We start from the raw sequence: 21699 nt of genomic DNA on the forward strand, positions 1-21699 counted from the left end.
CAGGAGTGCTGGGACTGAGGGGTCACACCTGGGTAAGGCTGCCAGGACATATTTGCACCCCGAATTCAACACCCCCCCCCCCTCACAGGTCTGCCCCCGAGGCTCTCAGGAAAGGGAGACATCCGAGCAGTACACTATAAATATAGGTTTTATTGATGTGTGAAATCCAACAAGTACAGCTGGCATCTCGGAAACACCGACACAAAACTGCAACGTCTCCTCCTGCCCGGCAGCTCCCGGGACCCTCTGCGCACTGGTGAGCGCCAGCAGCAAGCTGGCACCCGGCACCCCGTCCCTGCGGGGCACTTACCTGCGTGTGCAGCCCAGCCTGGAGAGCCCGGGGCCTCACCTCCACCCTGCCTGGTTCCTGCCAGGCTGCCGCTGTGGGCAGCAGTGCCCTGGTGCCCTTCACAGCCTCCTCCCAGCATGGCAGAATGCCCTGGGCAAACGCCACCCGGAGCAGCTGCCACTACAGAGCTGTGCCAGCAGACTCCCTCGGCCTTTCAGCTGTTACCTGCATCTCATTCTGGCAAGCTGTCCCAGGGAGAAAGCAGCTCACGCCTGTGGTCTTGTGGAAATGCGAGTTTCAATGCCTGCGCTTCTCTGCATGGTCCCCCCTGGATCACAGCGTCCAGCCTCTGCACGTGTGGACACGGTGAGGGCTGGAGAAGCACAGGCTCCAGCGTGGCAGGGACACACACAGAGATGCCAGGCAGCCACAGGCTGCCCGTGGCAGAGGGACAGGACAAACGGTGTCCACGCACAGTGAGAAGGAAACACTGTTTTATTGCCTGATTTGGGAGAGGGGTGAAACCCTGGGAGAAGCCCCATCCCCTGCTCTAGCCCCGTCTCCCCTCCAGCAAACCCCAGCCAGGTGATGAAGCATTTTGCTCTTCTTGTGCGTGTGACAAAGGTGGCCTGGACATGCGTGGAGGTGGGTGGCCATGCCCCTGCCTGCCTGCCTGGCCTCCCAGCACCCGTGAGAGGCAGAACCTGATACAGCCATGGGCCAGAGGGGCTGGAGCAGTTTTTGGTGGGTTGAGGCTCAGCCGGTGTTCCCAGGGAGCCAGAGCCACAGCTTGAACCCCACCCTCATCCACACTCAAAGTGCATCACAGGGAAAGGCAGGGGCAGGAGAGGAGAGGAGGTGTGGGGGGAGAAGCCTGCTCTCCTCCATCACACTCCTCGTGATTATCCAGCCGCATTCTCTCGTGGGACTCCTGCAGCCAGAAGAACCCACGGCTCCGCTTCCCTGCTCTGATAAAGTGCATCCTTGCTGCTTCCCTGGAGCAGGATGGCTGCACCCCGTCCTGGGCAGAGAAAACCCCTCCTGCCCTGCTCCTGCGGGGCAGGGACACCCCAGGCAATGAACCCCGGGGTGCTCAGCCCAGCCATGCCAGCCTGGGGGCTCAGTGCAAACGTGCTTCTCCTTGAATCTCCCTGCACCTCCCACCGCCTCTGGGACTGTCCATGGAGAGAGGCAAAGGCACCGTGGCTCAGCCCCGAGGGTGCCTTTGCCCGGTGCCACATCCCTCACTCATCAGCCCGATCAAACCAACACATTCACTCGTGTCCTGCTGCCCGGGGACGAGCGGCCTGCCCCATCACCCCCACTCCCCAGAGCCCTTGCCCAGCTCGGGGACAGCCATCCTGCAGCTCCAGGGTTTGTCCTGGCCCTCTGCCCCGCAGTGGCCACGTACCTGCTCAGCTGGGGCACTGCAGCTCATGGGCACAGGAGGCTCAGGCTGTGCTGAGCCCTCCTGGACATCCTGGGGGTGCTGCCAGCTACCCCACCCCAGGCAAGCTGGGCCCACCAGTGGCAGCATTGCTCCGAGCTGGGGAAGCCTGTTCCACGGGGTTTCTCTGCAAGCAGCACAGCCTGGTCAACAAAGCATTCCCTGTGTCTGGGGGACACGGGCAGTGGCAGTCGCCCGTGCCTGCTGGTTGCCCCTTTGCTCCACACACTAGTCCATCTCGTCCCGGTGCTCCTGGGAGTGGTGGTGGCCCTGGCTGTGATGGCACAGAGGCGTCCAGGTGTGCAGGACAGCAGCACCTCCAGGGTGCAGAAGACAGGGCCCCACCACGAGAGCCCCAAACGCCAGGGAGGAAGCAGGAGCTGTGCAAAGCTGCCCCACTGACACCTCTTGCATCTTGGGATCCATCCAGGGAAAAGCCTCAGCCCAGCAGAGCACGCTTTGTGCTGGGCCAGGCTTGACTAGTCCCAGCCCAGGAGCAGGACAGAAGCAGGGCATCAATCCCATCAGCTCCAGGGACAAGGAGATGGAGAAGGGTAACAACCCCACATCCCCCCGCTCCCTGCCCATCCATGCACCTCGTGCAGGCACAGGGACTGTCCCCCACTCCTCCGTGCCCCTGTGGCTGTGGTTGTGAGCACTGCAGCTGGCACAGCTCCACTGCAGAGCATGAAGGGAGATCCAGGAGCAGAGGGGAATTCTGTGAGGGATAGTGAAAAGTCAGACAACCCCTGGGGAAAACCCCGACGCCCAGCAGGGAAAGGGCAGCAGGGTGAGTCCTGCTTGCAGACCCTCTGTGCAGGAGAGCCCCACGGCCAAACATTCCTCAGAGCTCTCCAGGAAGGGGAAACTGAGCTTTGCTGAGTGCCCAGCATCAGTGCCAGGCCAGCCAGACTCCGCTGCGCAGCCCCAACCCAAGCCAGCAAAACCAAAGGTCAGTCTCCAGGATTCTGCTGGAATCTGGCATTTGCCCTGCATTCCCTGGCTGCTCGGAGTGCCGGGAGCAGGATCGCCCAGGCTGCCCTGAACCAGGGCCAGCCTGCCAGGGTGGGGCAGGGCTGCCTCCCCCACGTCTGTGCTTGCGAAAACCCTGCAGGTCCCCGTGTCTGTGGGTGACAAGCGCAGCCCGGTGCCAGCAGTGCCAGCACGCCCACGGAGCCTGCGCTGTGCAGGTAAGCAGGGCGCTGTGTTCCCAGCACAGCAGCGTGTGCACCAGCTCTGGGCTCAGCTCAGTTCCTCTGGAGAGCCAGCAAGGTGCTGAATTGCCTTCCCTCTGCAAGGTGTGCGACTTTGGAGCGGCCACAAGCGACACGAGCCAAAAGGGAATTTTTCCTGGTAACCAGTCACAAAGCGCCAAAGCCTTCCCAGCGTCCGGGTCACCGCTGCAAACAAACCACTCTGGGATCTCACCTGGCTTCCAGTTCAGGCACTGCTGGACCCCCCTTCTGCACGGTGTCACCCCGGGGGGTTGGCACCGTGACAGGCCCAGTGTCCTTGGCATCCCCTCCTTGCAGAGTCGGTGCTGAGCGAGGCTCGTCCGCCCTGTCCTGCTGAGACAGCCCCAGTGGGGCTGGGGGAAGAGAGGTGGCAGGGGAAGGGCTCAGGGCCAGCTCTCCTCCTGCAGCAGAGGCTCCAGTGATGACACAGCCCAGCCCAGCCCTGTTTTTCAGCCTCCTGGCACTGGCAGGGTGTGGGAGCCCAAATCCTTCTTGCCCCATGCGAGGCACCAGTCACTTCTGTCTGTGTTGTCGATTTGGTTCAGACCCTCTTGTCTCAGAGCCCAGAGACAACAGGGACTGAATGTGAGACTCCCGAAGGTCTGAGAGCGCTGTCCTGCTCCCACAGACCCTGGTTTGAAGATCCCATGAGGATGGTGTCCCAGCAGGAGTCTTGAGACAGAGCTCCAAGCCCTTCTTTTCCTGCTGGCTGCCTTTCCCCTCCATGAAGACTGAGATGCAGTGGGGTTTGTGGGGGGGGGGAAAAAAAAAAATAAAAAGGAAAAAAAAAGAAGGATTTGCACAGAAAGGAAAGGGGGATGCAGCAATCTCTGTGGCTACGGCGAAACAGGAAACACTAAAGCCTTGTGCAACTCCACCTATGGCATCTTTGGGCTCTTCCCAGCCCTGACTCACACGCTGCTGGCCGGGACGAGGAACGTGGCCACGAGCTGCCCTTCCAACTCTCTCCTCCCAGCCCAGCCCCAGCCCGCTGCTCCCCGGGCACGGAGCAGGCTCCTCCCAGCCGTGCTGGGCACAAACCACCCGGGCAGGACCGTCCCTGGCGTCCCCAGGGCAGCACCAGGCAGGGACAGCAAGAGGGGAGCCGAGCTCCGTGGGGCTCCTCAGTCCTGGGGAGGAGGGCGGCACATGCCAGGGCTGTACAAAACGTTTTGCAATGAAGAGTGTGTGGAAAGGTTAAAACAGTTCCGAGATGTCTCAAAACCCTTCTCGACTGAGCCAGGCCTGGCTGGCATCTCCCAGTGCCTCCGCCAGGGTCCGGGACCTGCAGGAGCACCGTGTCCATCTGCAGAACATCTCTCACAGCAGGCCAGGCCCGGGAACGGCACCGGGGCCCCACGGCCCCTTTTTATCTCTCAGATTTGACCTTGTACCTGAGGACCAGGTAAGCCAGGAGCCGCAGGATGACGAAGAAGATGCCCAGGATGAGGAAGTCCAGGTAGAGCTTGGCCTCCTCCACGTCCAGCTCCTGCAGGATCTTGATGGGTTTTTGGAAAGGGCAGAAGTCCTCGAGGCACTCCAGGTCCTCGCGCTCCATGGCGTAGATGGTGAGGATGACCCCCTCGAAGCCATACCTAGGGCACAGCGCACCCCGAGGTCACCAGGGGCCCCGGGGGAGCCAGGACACGGAGCTGTGGCCAGAGCTGGGGCTCACCTGACGTAGGAGACGTAGGAGCTCCACTGCAGGTAGGTGGGGATGGTCTTGAAGCTGACAAAGAAGCCCGAGAAGAGCAGCACGGGGATGGCAGTGACGGGTCCCACGAAGGTGGCCACCTGGGGAGCAGAGCCCACCGGGGGTCAGGTCCCTGCCCGCCCGTGGGTGACACTGCACCCCAGCTTGTCACGGCGCCCCTTGCAACCCTCCACAGAGGAGTCAAGGCCCCGTCAGACCTGCAGGGAAGTGGAAGCGGCTCCGATGAGAAGCCCCAGGGACTGGGCCACCAGGGCCGTGGCGGTGGCCAGGGCGGAGAAGAGCAGGAAGCGCGTGGCCTCGGGCGGCTGGCCCGTCATCCAGTACACGATGCTGCAGTAGGCGATGGGGCAGATCACCTGCACCGGGACAGAAACCGCCCTGCACAGCCATCCCCACCCCACAGAGCCCGCTGGGGCACCAAGGGGCCGCTCCACGGCCAGCCTGGGGCACTGGAGGAATTGGCTGTGCCAAGCACATCAGCACAGGGACTAAATCCACGGGAAGCTCACCTGGAAGGGCACATCTGCCATGGTCTTTGCCAGGTAATAGGCTTTGAGGCTGTACCAGTAGTTCAAGTGCTCCCTCAGGAAGACGGTCATCTCCTGGGGGACTGCAGGGACATGAGTGAGCAGCCAGCAATTCCCTGCCCTGGGGTGCTCCAGCCCCTCTCCCACCCACCCCGGTGCAGGCAGGTGGGATGCAGCAGGTAAAACTCCTGCTTGCATCATGAGAGGGTGCTCAGACCTTCATGGGGGAAAAAAAAACATCAGGGACCGATACGGGAAATTTCCACGTGGAGGAGTCAGCTTGGGTGGGGCGTTTTAAGCAAAGAAGGGAAGCAGAAAATATGGATTTACACGCATTTTCTCAGATTAAAAAAAAATTAAAATATTAAAATTCCAGCGTTCTGCTTTGAGCCAACAAGGGCCAAATAGCCAAATAAAGTGCAAAACCGCAATACAGGCAAAGTGAAGTGCTTTCCCCCGTTCTTTAATTCTTTTTCTCCTCTCTCTCATTCTCCCCCTTTTGCGCAATCCCTCTGGCTCCCCAGCACACACGCAGCTGGAGCAGCCCAAGAGCTGGGAGCAGCGAGGGGATTTGGGGGCAAGGAGCTGCTTACAGGTGAGGATGGTGGGCATGAGGGCGGCGAACATGAGGAAGAGCATGGAGAAGAAGAGGAAGCCGGTGTTGTTGAAGACCTTGCCCGCGTCGTTGCCGATGTGCAGGTAGAGCAGCCCGATCAGCACCCCGATGCAGATGTGGGACATGAACCGCAGGTGGGTCAGCACCTGTGGGCACGGGGGGCCTCAGCAAGGCGGGGCTGCACCCCAAAAACATCCCAAGGGAGCAGCAGACAGCCCGTGCAGCTCCTTGTCTCTGCCAGCCCCCAAAGAGCCCCAACCCCGAGCCCTGGCCCAGGCTCCCCTGCCCTCACCGTGTCCCTCAGGATGCAGACGAAGGTTCTCTTGAAGAGGATGCAGAACTGAGTTGAGGTGCTGGTGGCAAACGTGTGGCTCTCGATGTGATCCACATCCTGCAAGGCCACAGGGACACGGGTTCACACCACAGGAGGCTCCTGCTGGCACAGGAGGCTCCTCTGAGCCCCCACTCACCGTCCCACACGTCGGGCACGATGAATCTGCCTTGTCAGGGCTGCTCTTCTTCTCAGCCATGGTGCACATCCCATTCTGGACAGCGCGGAACAGGACGGGGTTGAGGTCCCCGTACTCTCCTGAGGCCACCTCGATGACTGTGGAGGAGGACAGGACCCCTGAGAGGTGCTGAGCCAAGCACAAGGAAGGGCACAAGCATCTCCCTTGGGCAACCTGGGGGCAACCCGGGCAGCCCCCAGGGCTCGGGCACGGGTTTGGAGCTGGCCGCCCTCCGCTGGGGTTGGGACACTCACTGAAGTCGGCGGGGTTGTGGTACGTGGGGCAGTGGAGGCCGAGGCCCTTCAGGTAGGGGATGAGGTTGGTCACGACGCCCTTGAAGATGCACTGGCCCTGGCTCAGGATGTAGAGCTGCAAGAGAAAGCCGGGATGTGGCAGGGGCAGGGCAGCCAGGGCACTGTCACCCGCCCCAGGGTGACACAGGCCACCCTTGCCACGCAAGCCCCAGGTCAAACGCCTGCAGCCCACCCCTCCCACGGCCTCTCTCCTGGGTCCTGGGGCCAGAGGGACCCTGTCCCAGCCCAAACCTTGTCGAACATCTCGAAAAGCTTGGCGCTGGGCTGGTGGATGGTGCAGATGATGGTGCGCCCGCCCTGAGCCAGGGACCGCATCAGGGACACCACCTGGAAGCAGGAGGCACTGTCCAGGCCGCTGTGACCACGCAGGACGGGGTGGAGGAGAAAGAGACAGCAGAGAGAGAAGGGGAGAGTTGAGAGAGGAAAAAGAGCATCCTGAAGATGCCCCTGCTTGCTCCTCCCTGCGGGCGCCCTCCCCTCAGATCGATGCAGAAGAGCACTGGCCCCATCCCACGCTCGGGTGGGCACCAGAGGGTACCGGCTGTGCCAGCACGGGCAGCCCAGCTCGGCAGGCAGTGCTGGGAGCCCCTGTGGCCTCACCTGGTGGGCTCATCGAAGAACATGACGGGCGGGTTGTTGACCAGCTCCAGGGCGATGGCCAGGCGCTTGCGCTGGCCCCCCGAGAGGGAGCTGGTGCGGGTGTACGAGCACTCCAGCAGCCCCAGGGCCGTCAGGATCTCATTCACCTGTCAGACAGACAAGGGCTTTCGTGGATTTCCATCCCATCCCCACCACCTCCCTTCTCCCTCCCTGCTCCCCTTGTCCCCATCTTGGGGAGAGATGAGGGGGTCTGTGCTCACCCTCCTCAGCACTCACCAGTTCCTTCTTCACCTCCTGCTTCTCGCTCAGCTTCAGGTTAGCAGAGACCTGCAGGGAGAGGATGGCCAGGGGACACGGGGGTCAGATGGAGGGACCAGAGCTGGCTGCACCGTGGTTCCACCCCTGTCTATTCAGGATGAAGGGAGCACGCACAGCAGGGTTTTGTTCCCACGTCCCAGAGCCCTTGGAAATGCCTGACGGCACGAGGAGACAGCCCAGAGGATGCCCCCAGCGCTCACCATCATGGCCTCGAGCACGGTGAGGTGTGGCAGGAGCATGTCATCCTGCATGATGTAGCAGGACATCTTGCGGAAGGTGCGCAGGTCCCGCGGCCGCCCGTTCACCAGGATCTGCCCCTTCATCCCGGTCTCCCTGCGGGAAAGAGGTGTGGGGGGAATGCGGCACGGCCCTGCACCCCCGGCCCCCCAGCTCCCCCCAGCCTCACCTGTAGCCAGCCAGGATGTTCATCAGTGTGGATTTCCCAGCTCCCGAGGGGCCCATGATCCCGATGAGCTCCCGCTGGCAGAACTTCCCCGACAGGCATTTGAGGAGAGTCTTGTACCCTGGAGGGAGACAGCAGCAGGGGTTTGGCTTCCCAGGGCAGCAGTGCTACGGGGCCTGCGATGCCATCCCAGCTCCTGGGGCACCTCGGAGCCTCCATGTGCCGTGCCAGGGGCTGTGTGTGCCTGGAGGTGTCTGCATCAGCAGCCCCAGGGCTATGGCCACGGCAGCTGTCACCTCCACCCTGGTCCCTGGCCGATCCCACTGATTCCCGGTGCTGAAGAAGCTCCTGACCGGGATCACAGCAAAGAGCAGGGAAATCCCCGGGTCAGGTCACAGAGCTGCTAAGGGAGATTACCAGGCTGTGACATTGGTGCTGGGAATGTCTTCAGATGCTGATCCCTAAGGCCAGGGGGAGGGACAGCGGGCAGCGGGGCAGCGCGGGGCAGGCAGAATTCCCAATCCGGCTGTTGCCTTCATTGGCATTCACGCTGTGGCACCCGGCAGCAGCCGCTGCTAATCAGACCTGGAATTATCTCTGCTTTAAAGGCGGCTGATTAGCATTTTCTGGCAGAAGGAACACGATGTGTCGGGAGCAGGGAACAAGCACAGCCTCAGGCTCTCAGGAGCTGCTCCTGAAATGGAGCCCTGGCCGGAGAGCGGTGGGACAGGGGATGAAAACACCACGGACCCAGCTCGAGCATCCTCCTAACGGAGCCGTGTCCCCTCTGTGCCCCACGGGGACACCCGCTGTGGGGCCAGGGCAACATATCCAAGCTGGGGCAACCCCAGCGAGGGGCCGCTCGCAGTCCCACCTCACTGGGGAGCCCTGTGGCTTGTCCCTCCCCAGGGAAGGTCATCCAGCACCGCGAGCCCCCCGTGCCCCCTCTGCACTCCTCGCGGTCAGGAGCCCCGCGGCAGGAGGGGGTCCCGCGGGCAGAGGGGAGGGCGGGGGGCTGCGCAGGGTGGCCAGGGGCGAGCAGAGCCGGTAGTCCCCCCCCGGCCCCGGCAGCGCGCACGGCTCCGCACCGCGCATGCTGCTCACGTCGGCGCCACTGCAGCTTGCGCAGCGGTTACTCACGTTCATTGACTGCCAGTAACCTCCTGCCTCAGCACAGCGGGCCGGCAGGAGCTGCCAAAGCCACCGCGACCCCCCGCCAGCTCTGCCCCAACGCGGGGACAAAAGCGCCCTTCCCACCGCCAGCCCAGCGACCCCCGGAGCCATCGGCTTGCTCCCACCCGGTCCGGCTGCCCCACCCGGTCCGGCTGCCCGAGCCTTTCCCCCTCGCTCCCTGCAGGGCACTGGCCCGCTGGCAAGCAGCCGGCTCCCTCCTGGGTGCCCCCAGCACGATCCGCCCCGGCGGACCCGCGGTTGTGCCATGGATCCTCCTGGGACGCTTCCTGAGCATCCCGGATAACCAGGGAGGCGTCGTCCCGGCAGATGTCAGGGCTGCTCGCACCGCGTTGGAGCGCCTCGCCTTCCCGAGCCCCATCCGGCACTCCCGGCTGGCGGAGCCCCTCACCCAGCAGCCCTGGCACCTCGGTCCCCGCCTGCCTTCAGCTTCTGCAGATCAGCTCACCCTCCATCTTATCGGGCTGCCTGATTGGCATCCCATTAACTGAGAGCGCTAATTAAAGCAGACTACCACCCACCAGCAGCCATCTGCCTCCCCTCTCCCCTCCCTGAGATCTCGGCCAGAGCCGCACGCAGGGAAGGGAGCCACGGCCTCGGCTGCACGGGGAGAGGAAATCCCCCCCAAACCGCACCTTCTCCTTGCCAGGCTCCGAGCTGGGGCACCCCTGGGCTCTCCTGCTGCATCCCACACCGCCGTCACACCCATGGGGAAACCCGTCCCACCCCTCCCGGCTGTCCCGGGATATCTGCCCCGGCCAGAGGTGTCCCTGGAAAGCGCTCTGCCTTCTCCTGACATGGCACAGCCCAGGCACGCAGCATCTGCTGCGGGACACGAGCCTTCCCTCCTCCTCCCACGGGCACCCAGAACAAACAACCAGCCACAAAGAGCCCCTGGCACCCGGACAGACCGGGCTGAGATCATGGCATGCAGAACGGGATCGGGGTGCCAGAGCCCTGCGGGTCCCCTCCCCTCGCTGCCCTTCCCCACCCGCCAGCCCCTACCTCTCTTCCTCCACCAGGATCCCTCCCGCACGGAGTAGGACAGGTCGATGAACTCGATGTTGACAGCCGAGCGCTTCGGGAGGTGGGAGAACCTCTGGGCCTCTGTGATGTGGTTCTCCACCTTCTTCAGGTGGGTGGTGAGCAGCGGGGCGTCCGGAGGGCCGGCGTGGCACACCGTGTCCTCCAGGGCGATGGAGACGCAGGCGGGATCCATGCCCTTCTCCGCCATCCTGCCGCTCTGTGGGGAGCGCGCAGGGCTCGGCTCGCAGCGGGCTCCCTCTCCCAGGCGCTGCAGGGACCAGCCCGCAGCAAGTCCTGTCTCTCCTTCTCCCGCTGGCTCCAGGCCGCACTGTCCCCTCCGCCCAGCTGGGGCCAGCACCCACATCTGGCTGGAGGGATGGAGCAGCCAGGGACGCCGAGCCTGCGCCCAGGGGGGCTCAGGGCGGTTTTGTTCAGCTCCACGGTCAATAATTCATGCACCTCCTGCAGCTTGGTCCAGCTCTGCTGCCGGAGCTGCTCAGCTCCCCCAGCGCCAATGCCGTTCGTCCCGGTGGGCGCAGGGTGGGAGGCGGCAGAGCTGATGTCCTGCCCTGCGCCTGGATGTCCCCAAGGACTCACCAGGAACCAGCCCTGGCCTGGCCTTAGGGAACACAGGTATGAAATCCTACACGAGCGGATTATTCCGGCTGGTTCCTCGGACAAAGCACGCCCTGCTCCTGGGGCAGAGCAGCCCTGGATACATCAGACCCGCAGGAGGTGCCCGGGGTCCCCGTGGGCTTGCTGGGAGAGCCTTAACAGAACAGGGAGGGGGCTCTGCTGCTGCCATTCCTTCTCTGCCTTCCTTGGCTCATCATTTCACCTTCCGGGCTCTTACAGCACAGCCTCAAACACGGAACGGGGGCCGTGACGCTGACAGAGCTGCCCCAGCCCTCTCCTGCCTGCAGTGCTCCACAGCCGGCTGCAGCACGGCCGAGCTCCTGGCGTCTCCGCCCGGCTCGGGGGCTCTGCGGTGCTGCCGAGCCAAGCAGGGCGGGGGGCACCCTCATCCTGGCTCTCAGAGGCTGAGAGGGGGCCGGGGATGCCCCCGGCAGCACCAAAAGGAGCTCGGGCTGTGCCGGAGCGGGCTGCGCCCATCCCGGCCCCCAGGCTGGGGTCCCACCGCCTGGCTAACCTACATTCAGCCGCGCTGCGGCTGCAGCGCACACACACGGCCCCCGCGAGGGAGATCCCCCCAGCCCACTCCCTGCCGCAGGCAGATCCCGCTCGGGGCTGGAAGGAAGCCAGCCCAGCCCCGGGGAAGGAGGGGTGGGGGTTCCCAGCCCGCGGGTCCCCTCCCAGCATCCGCGGGGTGCAGGAACGGGGGGCTCGGGGGTGGTGGTGGGGGGCAGCGGGCTCGGAGCGCCCTCGGGCTCACCTTGACTCCTCCGGCTGGGCGTTCACGGAGCGCTAAATCCCGCAAGCGGCTCTCCGCGGCTTAGCCCAGCCCCGAGGCGCGGGGTGGGGACGGGAAGGCTTTGCCCGAGGATGCTCTTCCTTCATCCCCGCTCCCCGCCGGCCCCCTCCATCCCCAGCCCCCCCCCGGCCCGGGGGAGGCTCTCGGCTCTCCCGCACGCTCACCTGGCAGGGTGCGGGGCGGCGGCTCCGCTCCCGCAGCGCCCCCGCCTCGCTTCCTCCGCAGACAAAGGGGCGATGCCGGGGGGCCCGGCCGGGCTCGGTTCGGCTCGGTTCGGCCGCGGGGCTCAGCGGTGGGAGCCGGGCTGGGCGCTGCCCCCGCGGGTGCCCGGCCCAGGTCTCCTCCCCATCCCTCCGCGGGGCTGGGCGGGCAGGGCGGGCGGAGGGCGCTCCGGCCCCAGCCCCGCAGCGGCTAGCAGCAGCCCCGCAGTGGCTAGCGGTCCCCCGGGCCGGGCTGCTCGGGGGCGCCCCTCTCCGCCCGCCCCGCGGCCGGTGCTGCCGGGCGGGGAGCAGGATGGATGGACGGATGGATGGATGGATGGATGGGCTGCCCGGGCAGGCAGCGCTGCCAGGCAGCGAAAAATCCTCTTAAAGGGACCGGCCCAATTTCCTCTCGCTGCCTGCCAGCAGGCCCTGAGCATCCCTGAGAGCACGCCTGAGGTTTGGCAGCCCTGCCTCTGCACCCCCCTCCACCCCAGTGCTGGCTGCCGTTCTCATCTGGGACACAGCAGCCGCAGCTCCCCCCACTGCCCCCTCAGCCCAAACACCCCTGAGTGAGCCCAACACACCCCAAACCCACTCCTGCCCCACTCAGGCCTGCACAGACCCCAGTGCAGACACCCCGACACGGGCACGGGGTGCCACCAGGGCTGCAGTGGCTTGGGACAGCCAGCGGGGTGACAGCTGGTCACTAAGGGGCATGGCAGGGGGCTGTTCCTTCAGGGTTTTACCCCCGGCACACCCTGCCTGGTGCAGCTCATCCTGCAGGACCTGGATCCCCCTGCACCTCCCCAGCACCACGCCTGGCTCCCTCCTCGCTGTTACTCACACCTCTCACCCACCACAGCACTTCAACACGAGAGACATATGGAAATGAGTGGCACCAGCAAGAGTATTAATTAAAAAACCATCTGTTGAGCTGAGGAGAGCTTTCCCCGCCCCTCGCCAGCTTAGGGCAGATCCAGGCAAAGGAGACCAGGGGGCTGGGCCAGGGGAGGGCATGAGGAATTATCCACAGAGCCAAGCTCCTCATGGAGGTCTTAAGTCATCTTGTCGTGGAGCAGAAGGGACTCAGCCAGTTCTCTCTGCACCCGGCTGCCTCCTATCCCTGGGGCACTCCCCATCAGCAGGTCCCAGCCCTGCCTTGCTCTGTGCAATCCCAAACAGCTTTTCCTCCCTGCAGGGGGGCAGAAGGAGTGCCTGGGAACGACCTCATTGATGCTAAACCCCTTTCTGCTCAGCTGGGCCCAAGCAGCTGCTCAGGAGTCATTTTGAGGGGGCAGGAAGCAGGGATGGAGCCCAGTGCCATGGGCACATTCACATCCCACCAATCCCCAGCTGGGACCTTCCTCAAGTGGCCCTGTCCATAGCTGTGTCCCCATGGTGGGGCAGAGGGAGCCTGTCCCGGTTCTGTCATTTGTGTTCAGGGCTGCAGGGACAGAGCAAGCAGCAGAACCTCTTGGCATGACAGAAAAACCTGTGTGATTGCCTGCGAATATATTTTTAATGACCCGTGGCTGCTCCTCCAGCACCCTCAGCAATGCCACGACGTGCTCCAGACCACCCTCTCCTTCCCTGGGGGAATCCAACTGCTCCCATGGCTGCTCCCTATGGAGCCAGAGATGCCCTCAAGGGGCACCGAGCTGTTCCTGGCTGGAGCCAAATCTCTCCCTTTGTAGCCCCAGGCTGTGGGGAGGAGAAGCCCCAGGGGAAAGGGGCTCTCGGGGCAGGACCACAGACCCGCGGGAAGGAGCAGGACCAGCAGCTGGAGCGTGAAAGGTTTTCCACGTGGGAGATGAGAGCTCTGCCCACTCTGCGCTCCCGGGGCAGTCTGACCCACTGCATCCCTCAGCAGAGGGTGCTGCAGGCCTGGCCAGGCCGCTCTGTCCCTGCCGTGGGGACACGCGGATGCCACACTCCTGCTGCCTCAGCGCGCTCCGAGGGCAGCTCCGGCTCTCAGCTCAGCGCCTGCAATTACCTGACACGGAGAAATCACAACCTGCAGCACTGAAGGAAGGGTATTCTGCAACAGGCACAGGTGCTGCCTCCCCCCTAAAAGGGGGTCTGAGGGCAGGATCCAGGACTCCTCCTCTGGGAAGCAGCAAGGAAACGGGGGCTGACACCACTGTTCCCAAACCCAGCTGCAGGAAACCCCCCCAGATGCCAGCACCTGCTGCTCCCAGAGCATCCCCTGCCCCTGGAGAGTCCCAGGATGAGCCAGCCCTGCAGGAGGGAGTCCAGAAGATCTCTTCCCCTCTCAGATGACGGCGTCTGGACAGACAGAGCTTAGGGAAGGAGCCCAGCAATGGAGACACGTAGTGAAGAGGAGTAGAACCCAGGGTGGAAGCCTCCCTCAGCACGGGGCCAGCGGCCACAGCCCCGGGCGGCGCAGCCCTAGCTGGAAGAACCTGAGGAGAGCAAAGACAGCGGATTTCGAGCTGTGCCAGCCTTCCCCACAGACCAGCGAGGCACAGCTGGGCAGTGCCACCAGCAGGACTCACCGCAGGGCACGTGGCAGTCGCACTCGCAGATGTCACAGCGCTGGAACCAGCGCGCCCAGCCCGAGAGTTTGGTGACACAGGCTGAGATCTTGATGCAGCCACGGTTCAGGAAGGCTCCCAGGTGCTCCTGGCTGCCGCAGGACGAGGAGCACTTGCCGGTGATGTCCCGCTCGCTGATCTCGATGCGGCCCCGCAGGCAGATCCCTGCGGGGCAGGGGCAGAGCCCATCACGGGGCGCTCACCCGGAGCAAGGAGCGCTCGGGGAACGTGGCCGCAGCCCCGCGGCAGGGGCTCGGAGCGACCCCCGGGGTACTCACGGAGGCAGGAGGGCTTGGGGGTCCAGCGGCCATCGGACTGGCAGGCGCTGGCAGGGTCCCCCAGCAGCAGGAAGCCGGGCCGGCAGCTGTAGCGCACCACGGAGCCCACCCACCAGTCATTGCCGTGCACCACCGAGTTAAAATCCGCCTCGGGCCGCCCGCAGTTCACTGCGGACGCGGACGGCAGCCTGGGCAGCCTGCTGGCCACGGGGACCAGCCCAGGGGTCACCCAGACGAGGCTGTGTGTGTGCCCCGGGCTGTGTCCCCGCGTGGCCCAGGCTGCTGGAGGCACTCGCACACGCCAGCGTGGCACACTGCAGCGTCCCCAGGGACCCCCCGTCCTTCCCCCGGGGCTTTACCTCTGCAGAAGGACTTGTAGCCCAGCCAGCAGCAGCTGCCGTTCCCACACCGGCTCCTCTTCAGCTCCTTGTGCCTCCCCTTGCAGCCCCCCAGGCAGATGGGCGCCGTGCCAGACCAGTAAGTGTCCAGCTCTGCTGGGGCAGGGCAGGGCAGGGCCGGGCTGGGGGGGCGAGGGTACCATGGCCAGCAGCTACCCAGCCCTAAGATCTCCCCCAGGAGGTGTTGGAGCCCACAAAAGCCATCGCAGCCCTCCGCAGCCCGTGCTGTGCCGAGGAGCGCAGCCGCTCAGACCTCAGCTCCCGCTCTCCCCGTGCCAAGCCTTGGGATTGCTCCTTACTGGGCAGCACTGGTGCCAGCAGCTCTGGGGCACCCCATAACCCCCCCCCCAGCCCCCCGTTACCTTCTGGGTCCTGGCAGGAGACGAGCGTGGCCAGCACGGCGAGGAAGAGGAGGCCCAGCGCCATCATCGCCCTCCTCCCCTCACCCCCCAAGCACAGAGCCCTCTCTGCTCGCCCAGGAGAAAGTGAACTTGGTTTCCACACACACACACCCGGGCCGGGGGACGCTGCAGGACATGGGGGAAGGGAGGAGACGTTCCCTTTAATGCCAATCCCCTCCCCAGCAGATAATCTCTGCAGATTACCCTGCCGGCACCCAGTGTTTAAAGGGACACTCCCAGCATCCGCACCCAAACCCAGCACAGCCCTGGCTTTGGAGCTCGCTGGAGTGAGGGCCAGGCTGGAAGTGCTGCGAATGCAAAGCTGGCACGGGGCCCTTCTCTCGAAGGCATCCTGAGCACAGCTCTGCCAAGGCCGGGGAGCAGGGGCCAGGCAGGGACGAGAAGGCCACGCAGAGTGCCCGGGGCAGGGACGCTCTGCCTGGAGCAAGGAGCATCCTCCAGCAGTGAGTGCTGTCAGGGACAGCTTCTGCCTCTCCCACAGAGGTGCTGGGATCCAGGGTTTTCCCCAGTAATCCAGAATTCCAACAGATTTTGCTCAGCTGCTTAAGAAAGGAGCAATATGGAAAAGTCAGTGTCCAGCCAAGACCAGCAGGGTGCCTCCCTGTGTCCCCGTGGGCAGGGAGGGCATAAATGGCACTCCAGGAACTCCAAAGTCACACTGACCTTGCCCAGTCACTCAACAAAGGACAGCTGCCTCTGCTCACAAACCCAGGCTACTCCCTGTATTCAAACAAAGTCCTGAACAGCCCTGGGGGAGGCAGCAAAACCCAGCCCCAGAGCAGGAACACGAGTGCCAGAGCTAAACCCGGCCTTCCAGTGCCACCTCTGGGGAGCAGCACACTCCGGTGCCAGGAGAGCCTGGCAGCTCCTCAGTGCCCACCTCGCACACTGCAGCTCTCCCAGTGCCACCCTCCCACCACGGCACGGCTGTGCAGAGAAACACTCCAGACTCTGCTGGGCCTGGCAGCCTGACGTTTATTTGTCTTGCCAAAGCACGCTTTGCCCACCCAGGAGCCCAAACCCCAATGTGGGGAGGACGCCCAGGGGATGCCAAAAACAGCAGGAAGCTCCCAATGTCCCAGGGCTGCAGTGGCCTGCAAGGGACAGCACCTCCAGCACTGTCCTGCCAGAGACCAGCGCTGGTTTTATGGGATCAGGGAGGCAAACACCAGCACCAGGGGAGACAGGGAATGTGTGCAGGAAGGCGTGGAGAAGGCATGGACAGGGCAGGACAGGCCTGCCAAAGGCCACACATGCTCCCAGGGAAGAGGAGCACGGTGTGTGCTGCACACACCATCCTGCCCGGGGAACAGGCTCAGAAGGGCACAGCTGGTCACCACCCCACCCTGCCAGGCCTAGGCCAAACCTCCCAGAGGGCTGGGACAAGCCTGACAGCCCCTAGCCCCCAAGAGGAGGAGGCACACAGCTCTCTGCCGCTCAGATCACTTGATTCACGCCTGGGAGATCTGTCCCTCCCCTCTCCCCATGCTGAGCAGAACCAGCACCCACGAGGCTGTGCTGAATTCAGGCCCAGCTCTCTCCCCAAGCACTCCTCCAGCACATCCCAAGGAGGCTGAAATTCTCCTCCTGCAGAGAGGCAGCTCCTCACAGGATGTGGATGCCCAGCCCCTCACACGATCTGGATGCCCAGCCCCTCACACGATCTGGATGCCCAGCCCCTCACACGATCTGGATGCCCAGCTCCTCGGCCGTTTTCTGCAGCCTGTCCATGACGTTCTCCTCCAGCTCCACAGCCAGGGCTGCTGTGCCCTGCTCTCCCGAGGCCGTGCTGGCCATCACGTAATAGACAGTCTCGCTCTGGCCCTGCTCGTTGGTCCTGTTCACCACACGGATGATGGGGCTGCTTGTGCTGCTGGCTCCTTGCTCTGAGGAAGAGGAGGAGGAGGAGGCAGCTCCTGGGCAGGACCTTGACTGTGCTGGCTCAGGGCTGGGAGCAGAGCTCAGGGCTGGGGGCACGGGCAGCTCAGAGATCCTGTTCTCTGCCGGGGCAGGGTTTGCTGGCGGCTCCAGAAGGATGCCCTGCAGGTTGCCTTCGCCCTCAGGCAGCACCAGGCACTCGCTGGAGCCATCCAGAGCCTCCCCACGCTTCTCCTTGTCCCTGAGCAGCTGCTCTGTGAGCTCCACGCTCTCGTAGCGCACCAGCTGCAGCCTCATGTAGCCGTCCTCGTGCTCCCTGTACCTGGGCACAGACAGGAGGGGTCAGCCGGGCACACTTCCCTTCCCAGGAGACAGGAAACAGCCAAGGAAAGGGCACAACAGCCAAGGTTTCAGTCCCTGTGCTGCACAGATGGTATTTCAGCCTCTGCTCCCCAAGGAACACCCATGTGGCAGCTTCTGAGCTTTGTGCCAGGCCCGATCTGCTCCCCAGCCCATCTCCTTCCACCCCTCTGATTCACTGGGAGCATTCCAAGTGCACCTCTTCCCCTCCCAGCTTTCAGGCTCTGGAAACCCTTTGGAGTTTCCTAGAGAAGGTGCAGCAGAGGCTTCTGTCACAAGATTGATCTCTCTAGAGGGGGACACCTGGACCTGGCCCCTGCCAAGACCAGAAGTGTCCCAGCAGTGATGGCACCACCGCCCTGGAGCTGCCACCCAGCACTGCTCAGATCCCACTGAATGCTGAGTGCCCAGTGCCTCCCACCGCTGGGAAGAGGCTCTTGGACACATTCACAAACATCAGGGCCCAGGCACCGCCAGCACAAGGCAGGATGCAGCTCCAGCTGCGCCCTGCGCTGCAGGGCAGGCACTGAGGAGCTAAGGGCGAGCAGTACCTGAAGCGAGGATGCCCCGAGGGCCATTTGAACTGGTGCTTCTTCCTGAGGTGGACAGTGAGGTTGTTCCCCCGTGTGAAGCACTTGTCACACACGTGGCACTTGTACCGGGGCTCTGAGTCACCCTGAGGGACACAGAGAGCCGTGTCAGAGCCCACAGGTGCAGGGCAGGAGACAGAAAGTTCTCAGAGAAGACGGGCACGGGCTATCACGAGCAATGCAAGCTCCTCCCACCTCGTGGACTTTCCTGTAGTGCAGTTTGATGGAGCACAGGGACCGTGCCGAGAAGCTGCAGGCCTCGAACTCGCAGCGATACGCCGGCTCCTTGCTGTGCGTGTCCAGGTGCTTCCGCAGGTCAATGAGGTTCTTGCAGCTGGAAGCACAAAGCGAGGGAACAAAGCTGCAGCACGGACACAACCGCACACGCAGAGGTCTCTGGGAGGCCTGGGGAGAGGGCCAGCCCTGTCCCTCACCTGTAGTCACAGTAGTCGCACTTGAAGGGACGCTCCTCGCTGTGCCGGAAGCGGATGTGGTTGCGCAGCGAGGAGGGCAGCGGGCAGGTCATGTCACACAGGGGGCACTTGTAGTGGTTCACTGGGCCAAGAACGGGGAGAAACGTCAGGCCAGAGCAGGGCAGAGCCCGCAGAGGCGGAGCTGGCAGCAGGGTTCACTCACCGTGGTTCCTCATGTGGTCGCGGAGCAGCCTCTCCGTGGCAAACCTCTTGGAGCAGTGGGAGCACTGAAACCTCTGCTCTGCAGCAGCGGGGGGACAGGAGAGATCAGGGCAGGGAGAACAGCACAAACAGGGAGAGCAGTGAGGAGAGGTGTTACAGGGAACCCTGGTGGGCAGCCCTGGGTCCCCACAGGAGGAACAGCCTCCGACCCTCTGCCAGGAGACGCTTCCCACAGGACACGGCCTCAGGCTGGGCCAGGGGAGGCTCAGGTGGGACATCGGGAGGAATTTTGTCACGGAAAGGGTGATCAGAGGCTGGAAGGGGCTGCCCAGGGAGGTGGGGAAGCCCCTGCCCCTGGCCAGGACGTGGCTGGCTCACAAGGTGAGGATCAACCACAGGCTGGACTCAGTCTCTCCAACCTAAACGATTCCGGAATTCTGCGGACTCTCCCATCAGTCTGCAGAGAAGCCAGGCTGCTCCGAGCACACCCTGCCCTTGGCTCACAGGGTACAGGCAGCTCCAGCAACCCAAAAAACCCAGCCCAGGGCTCCCCCAGCCCCTCCCTGCCGCCGGCACTTACGGTCCAGGGCGGTCTGGCGGCGGATGTGGTCGAAGAACTTGGTGTTGTTGGCAAACATCCCCCCACAGGTGGGACAGGCCACCACCTTCTCCTGCGTGTGGCTGCGCAGGTGCTCCCGCAGTTTGCAGCGGCCCTTGAAGCTGCAGTTGCAGTCTGGGGAGGGACAGCACAGCTGAGAGCCCTCCCAGGGGACACAGCCTCACTGAATAGCGGCTCACTCGTCCTGTTTGGGCCAGCAAGGCTCCAAAATCCCCACAGAGCAGGGGGAGATCACCACAGCACAACCAGCATGGCCCCCACCCCCAAGCAGGTAAGGCAACTGAACACACACGGGAGAAATTAACGAAAAAAAAAATCAAAATAAAAAATAAATCAGCCTTTTCTCCAAGGTACTGATTACATATAAGCTACATTTACTGATTACATAGAAATAGGAAGTTCTGTACTAAGCACTGAACTGGATTCCCTGAAGGAAGTCCTGCAGGAATATTTCACGGTCAGACCCGTGCACACACCAATTTCTGAAGGCCAAGGGGCTCCCTAAACCCCTTCCCCTGCACCACATTCTCCAGCCAGCCCAAAGCTCTCTGGAGAGGCCCTGCAGGCTCCCACGAACCTTTCCAGCCACAGAGCACCACGTGGTTCTCCTTCCCTGCCGCCTTGTACTCGGAGCAGAAGCTGTGATCCTCCACGTGCCGGTAGAACCACTCGGGGTTGTCAAACGACCTCTGAGGGGGACAAGGACACACGGGACAAGGGTGAAGGAGACCAAAACAAGCCCAGAGATGCTCCCACGCAGCTCCAAGCAGAGCGTGCAGCTGAGCCACAGCAGAGCTGCTTTCACACCGAGCCCCCCGCTCTCACCTCGCAGTACTCCCAGAGGCACAGGAAGTTCTCCTGGATCTCAGGGATGATATTCCGGCTCTGGAAGTCCAGCTGGCAGTGGCTGACGTCGGCCTGGCTCTGCAGGGCCCTAAGCCCCCACTGCTTCAGTTTGGTGTGGTAGCAGTGGAAGTAGACGTGGCGCACCAGGTCGGCCGAGCTCTCCAGGGAGCAGAAGCCACAGTCCTGCCACAGGCACGTGTATTCCTCTGGAACAGACACAAACAGCTCCTGTGCAACGCACACAAAACACTCCTCTGCAATGCAAACTGCTCCTGTGCAACGCACACAAAACACTCCTCTGCAACGCAGACTGCTCCTGTGAAACACAAACAGCTCCTGTGCAACACACACAAAACACTCCTCTGCAATGCAAACTGCTCCTGTGCAACGCAAACAGCTCCTGTGCAACACACACAAAACACTCCTCTGCAATGCAAACTGCTCCTGTGCAACGCAAACAGCTCCTGTGCAACACAAACAAACTGCTCTTGTGCAACATAAACCGCTCCTGTGCAACTCAAACTGCTCCTGTGCAACAGAAACCGCTCCTGTGCAACACAGAAGCTCAGCTCGAAAGGTCTCTCCAAGCAAATCCTCTCTCCCGGTCACTTTGCTCTCCAAGTCAAGCTCAGCTGTTGCAGGTGGACAAACACACCTGAGGTCCCAGCCCTGCAGCCCTGCTCTGCTCAGGGAGGGAGATAAAAGTCCAGAAGCTTCCTCGCAGAAAATCAGAGTTATTTAGGTTGAAGAAGCCCTCCGAGAGCAGTGAGTCCCAGCCGTGCCCCATCCCCAGCCCAGAGCTCCGAGTGCCACCTGCAGCCCTTCCTTGGGCACCTCTAGGGATGGGCACTCCAAACCTCCCCGGGCAGCCCCTGCCAAGCCCTGAGCACCCCTTCCACGAAGAAATCCCCCTCTATGTCCAAGCTGAACAACCTGACGATATGTTCCTTGCCCCGTTGTTCCCTGCGAGCGCAGCCCGACCCCCCCTCGTCGGGCTGTCCCCTCCTCTCAGAGACTTGCACAGAGCCAGAAGGTTCCCCCTGAGCTCCTTTTCCCCCGGCTCACCCAGAGGGTCCATCTCGTCGCGGTGCTCGGCGGGGAGATGCTGCTGCAGGTGCTGCGCCACGTGCCCGCAGAACTCCTCCATCTCCGAGGCCACGAAGGAGCACTGCTGCCACTCGCACTGCAGCACCACGGCCCCCTTACCGCCGGCACGGACGGGCGGCATGGCCGGGCCTCGTGCAGGGCCGCTCAGGGCTCCCGTCGGCGCCTGGAACCGGCCCCGAGCCCGGCG

The 21699-nt window shown here is 63.3% G+C and overlaps 2 protein-coding genes across 5 annotated transcripts; both read right to left on the reverse strand.

The window, feature by feature from the left end:
• Positions 1–131: 131 nt before the first annotated feature.
• On the reverse strand, positions 132–11895 carry ABCG4 (ATP binding cassette subfamily G member 4). Of its 4 annotated transcripts, none has more exons than XM_040085242.2 (15): positions 11786–11895; positions 10169–10406; positions 7976–8093; positions 7770–7902; positions 7528–7578; positions 7252–7397; positions 6883–7006; positions 6592–6706; positions 6299–6435; positions 6121–6219; positions 5806–5974; positions 5195–5295; positions 4883–5041; positions 4647–4765; positions 132–4566 (listed from the first exon to the last, which is right to left on the reverse strand). In XM_040085242.2, the coding sequence occupies exons 2-15, from the start codon at positions 10395–10397 to the stop codon at positions 4341–4343; spliced, it is 1926 nt and encodes a 641-aa protein (XP_039941176.1). In that variant the 5' UTR covers positions 10398–10406; positions 11786–11895; the 3' UTR covers positions 132–4340. The 4 variants fall into 4 exon arrangements, with proteins under 4 accessions (XP_039941176.1, XP_039941174.1, XP_039941173.1 ...); XM_040085240.2 differs by lacking the exon at positions 11786–11895 and adding an exon at positions 11583–11649; XM_040085239.2 differs by lacking the exon at positions 11786–11895 and having other exon boundaries at positions 10169–11024.
• A 4537-nt stretch (positions 11896–16432) lies between these two features.
• On the reverse strand, positions 16433–21665 carry HINFP (histone H4 transcription factor). The gene is made up of 9 exons (XM_040085277.2): positions 21471–21665; positions 20385–20611; positions 20137–20248; positions 19521–19673; positions 18942–19019; positions 18740–18860; positions 18501–18639; positions 18267–18391; positions 16433–17677 (listed from the first exon to the last, which is right to left on the reverse strand). Exons 1-9 carry the CDS (start codon positions 21631–21633, stop codon positions 17158–17160), a joined length of 1638 nt encoding a protein of 545 aa, XP_039941211.1. The 5' UTR covers positions 21634–21665; the 3' UTR covers positions 16433–17157.
• Between the last annotated feature and the right edge of the window lie 34 nt (positions 21666–21699).

This window comes from Hirundo rustica, chromosome 23 (genome assembly GCF_015227805.2).
Source record: "Hirundo rustica isolate bHirRus1 chromosome 23, bHirRus1.pri.v3, whole genome shotgun sequence".
Taxonomy (NCBI): Eukaryota; Metazoa; Chordata; class Aves; order Passeriformes; family Hirundinidae; genus Hirundo; species Hirundo rustica.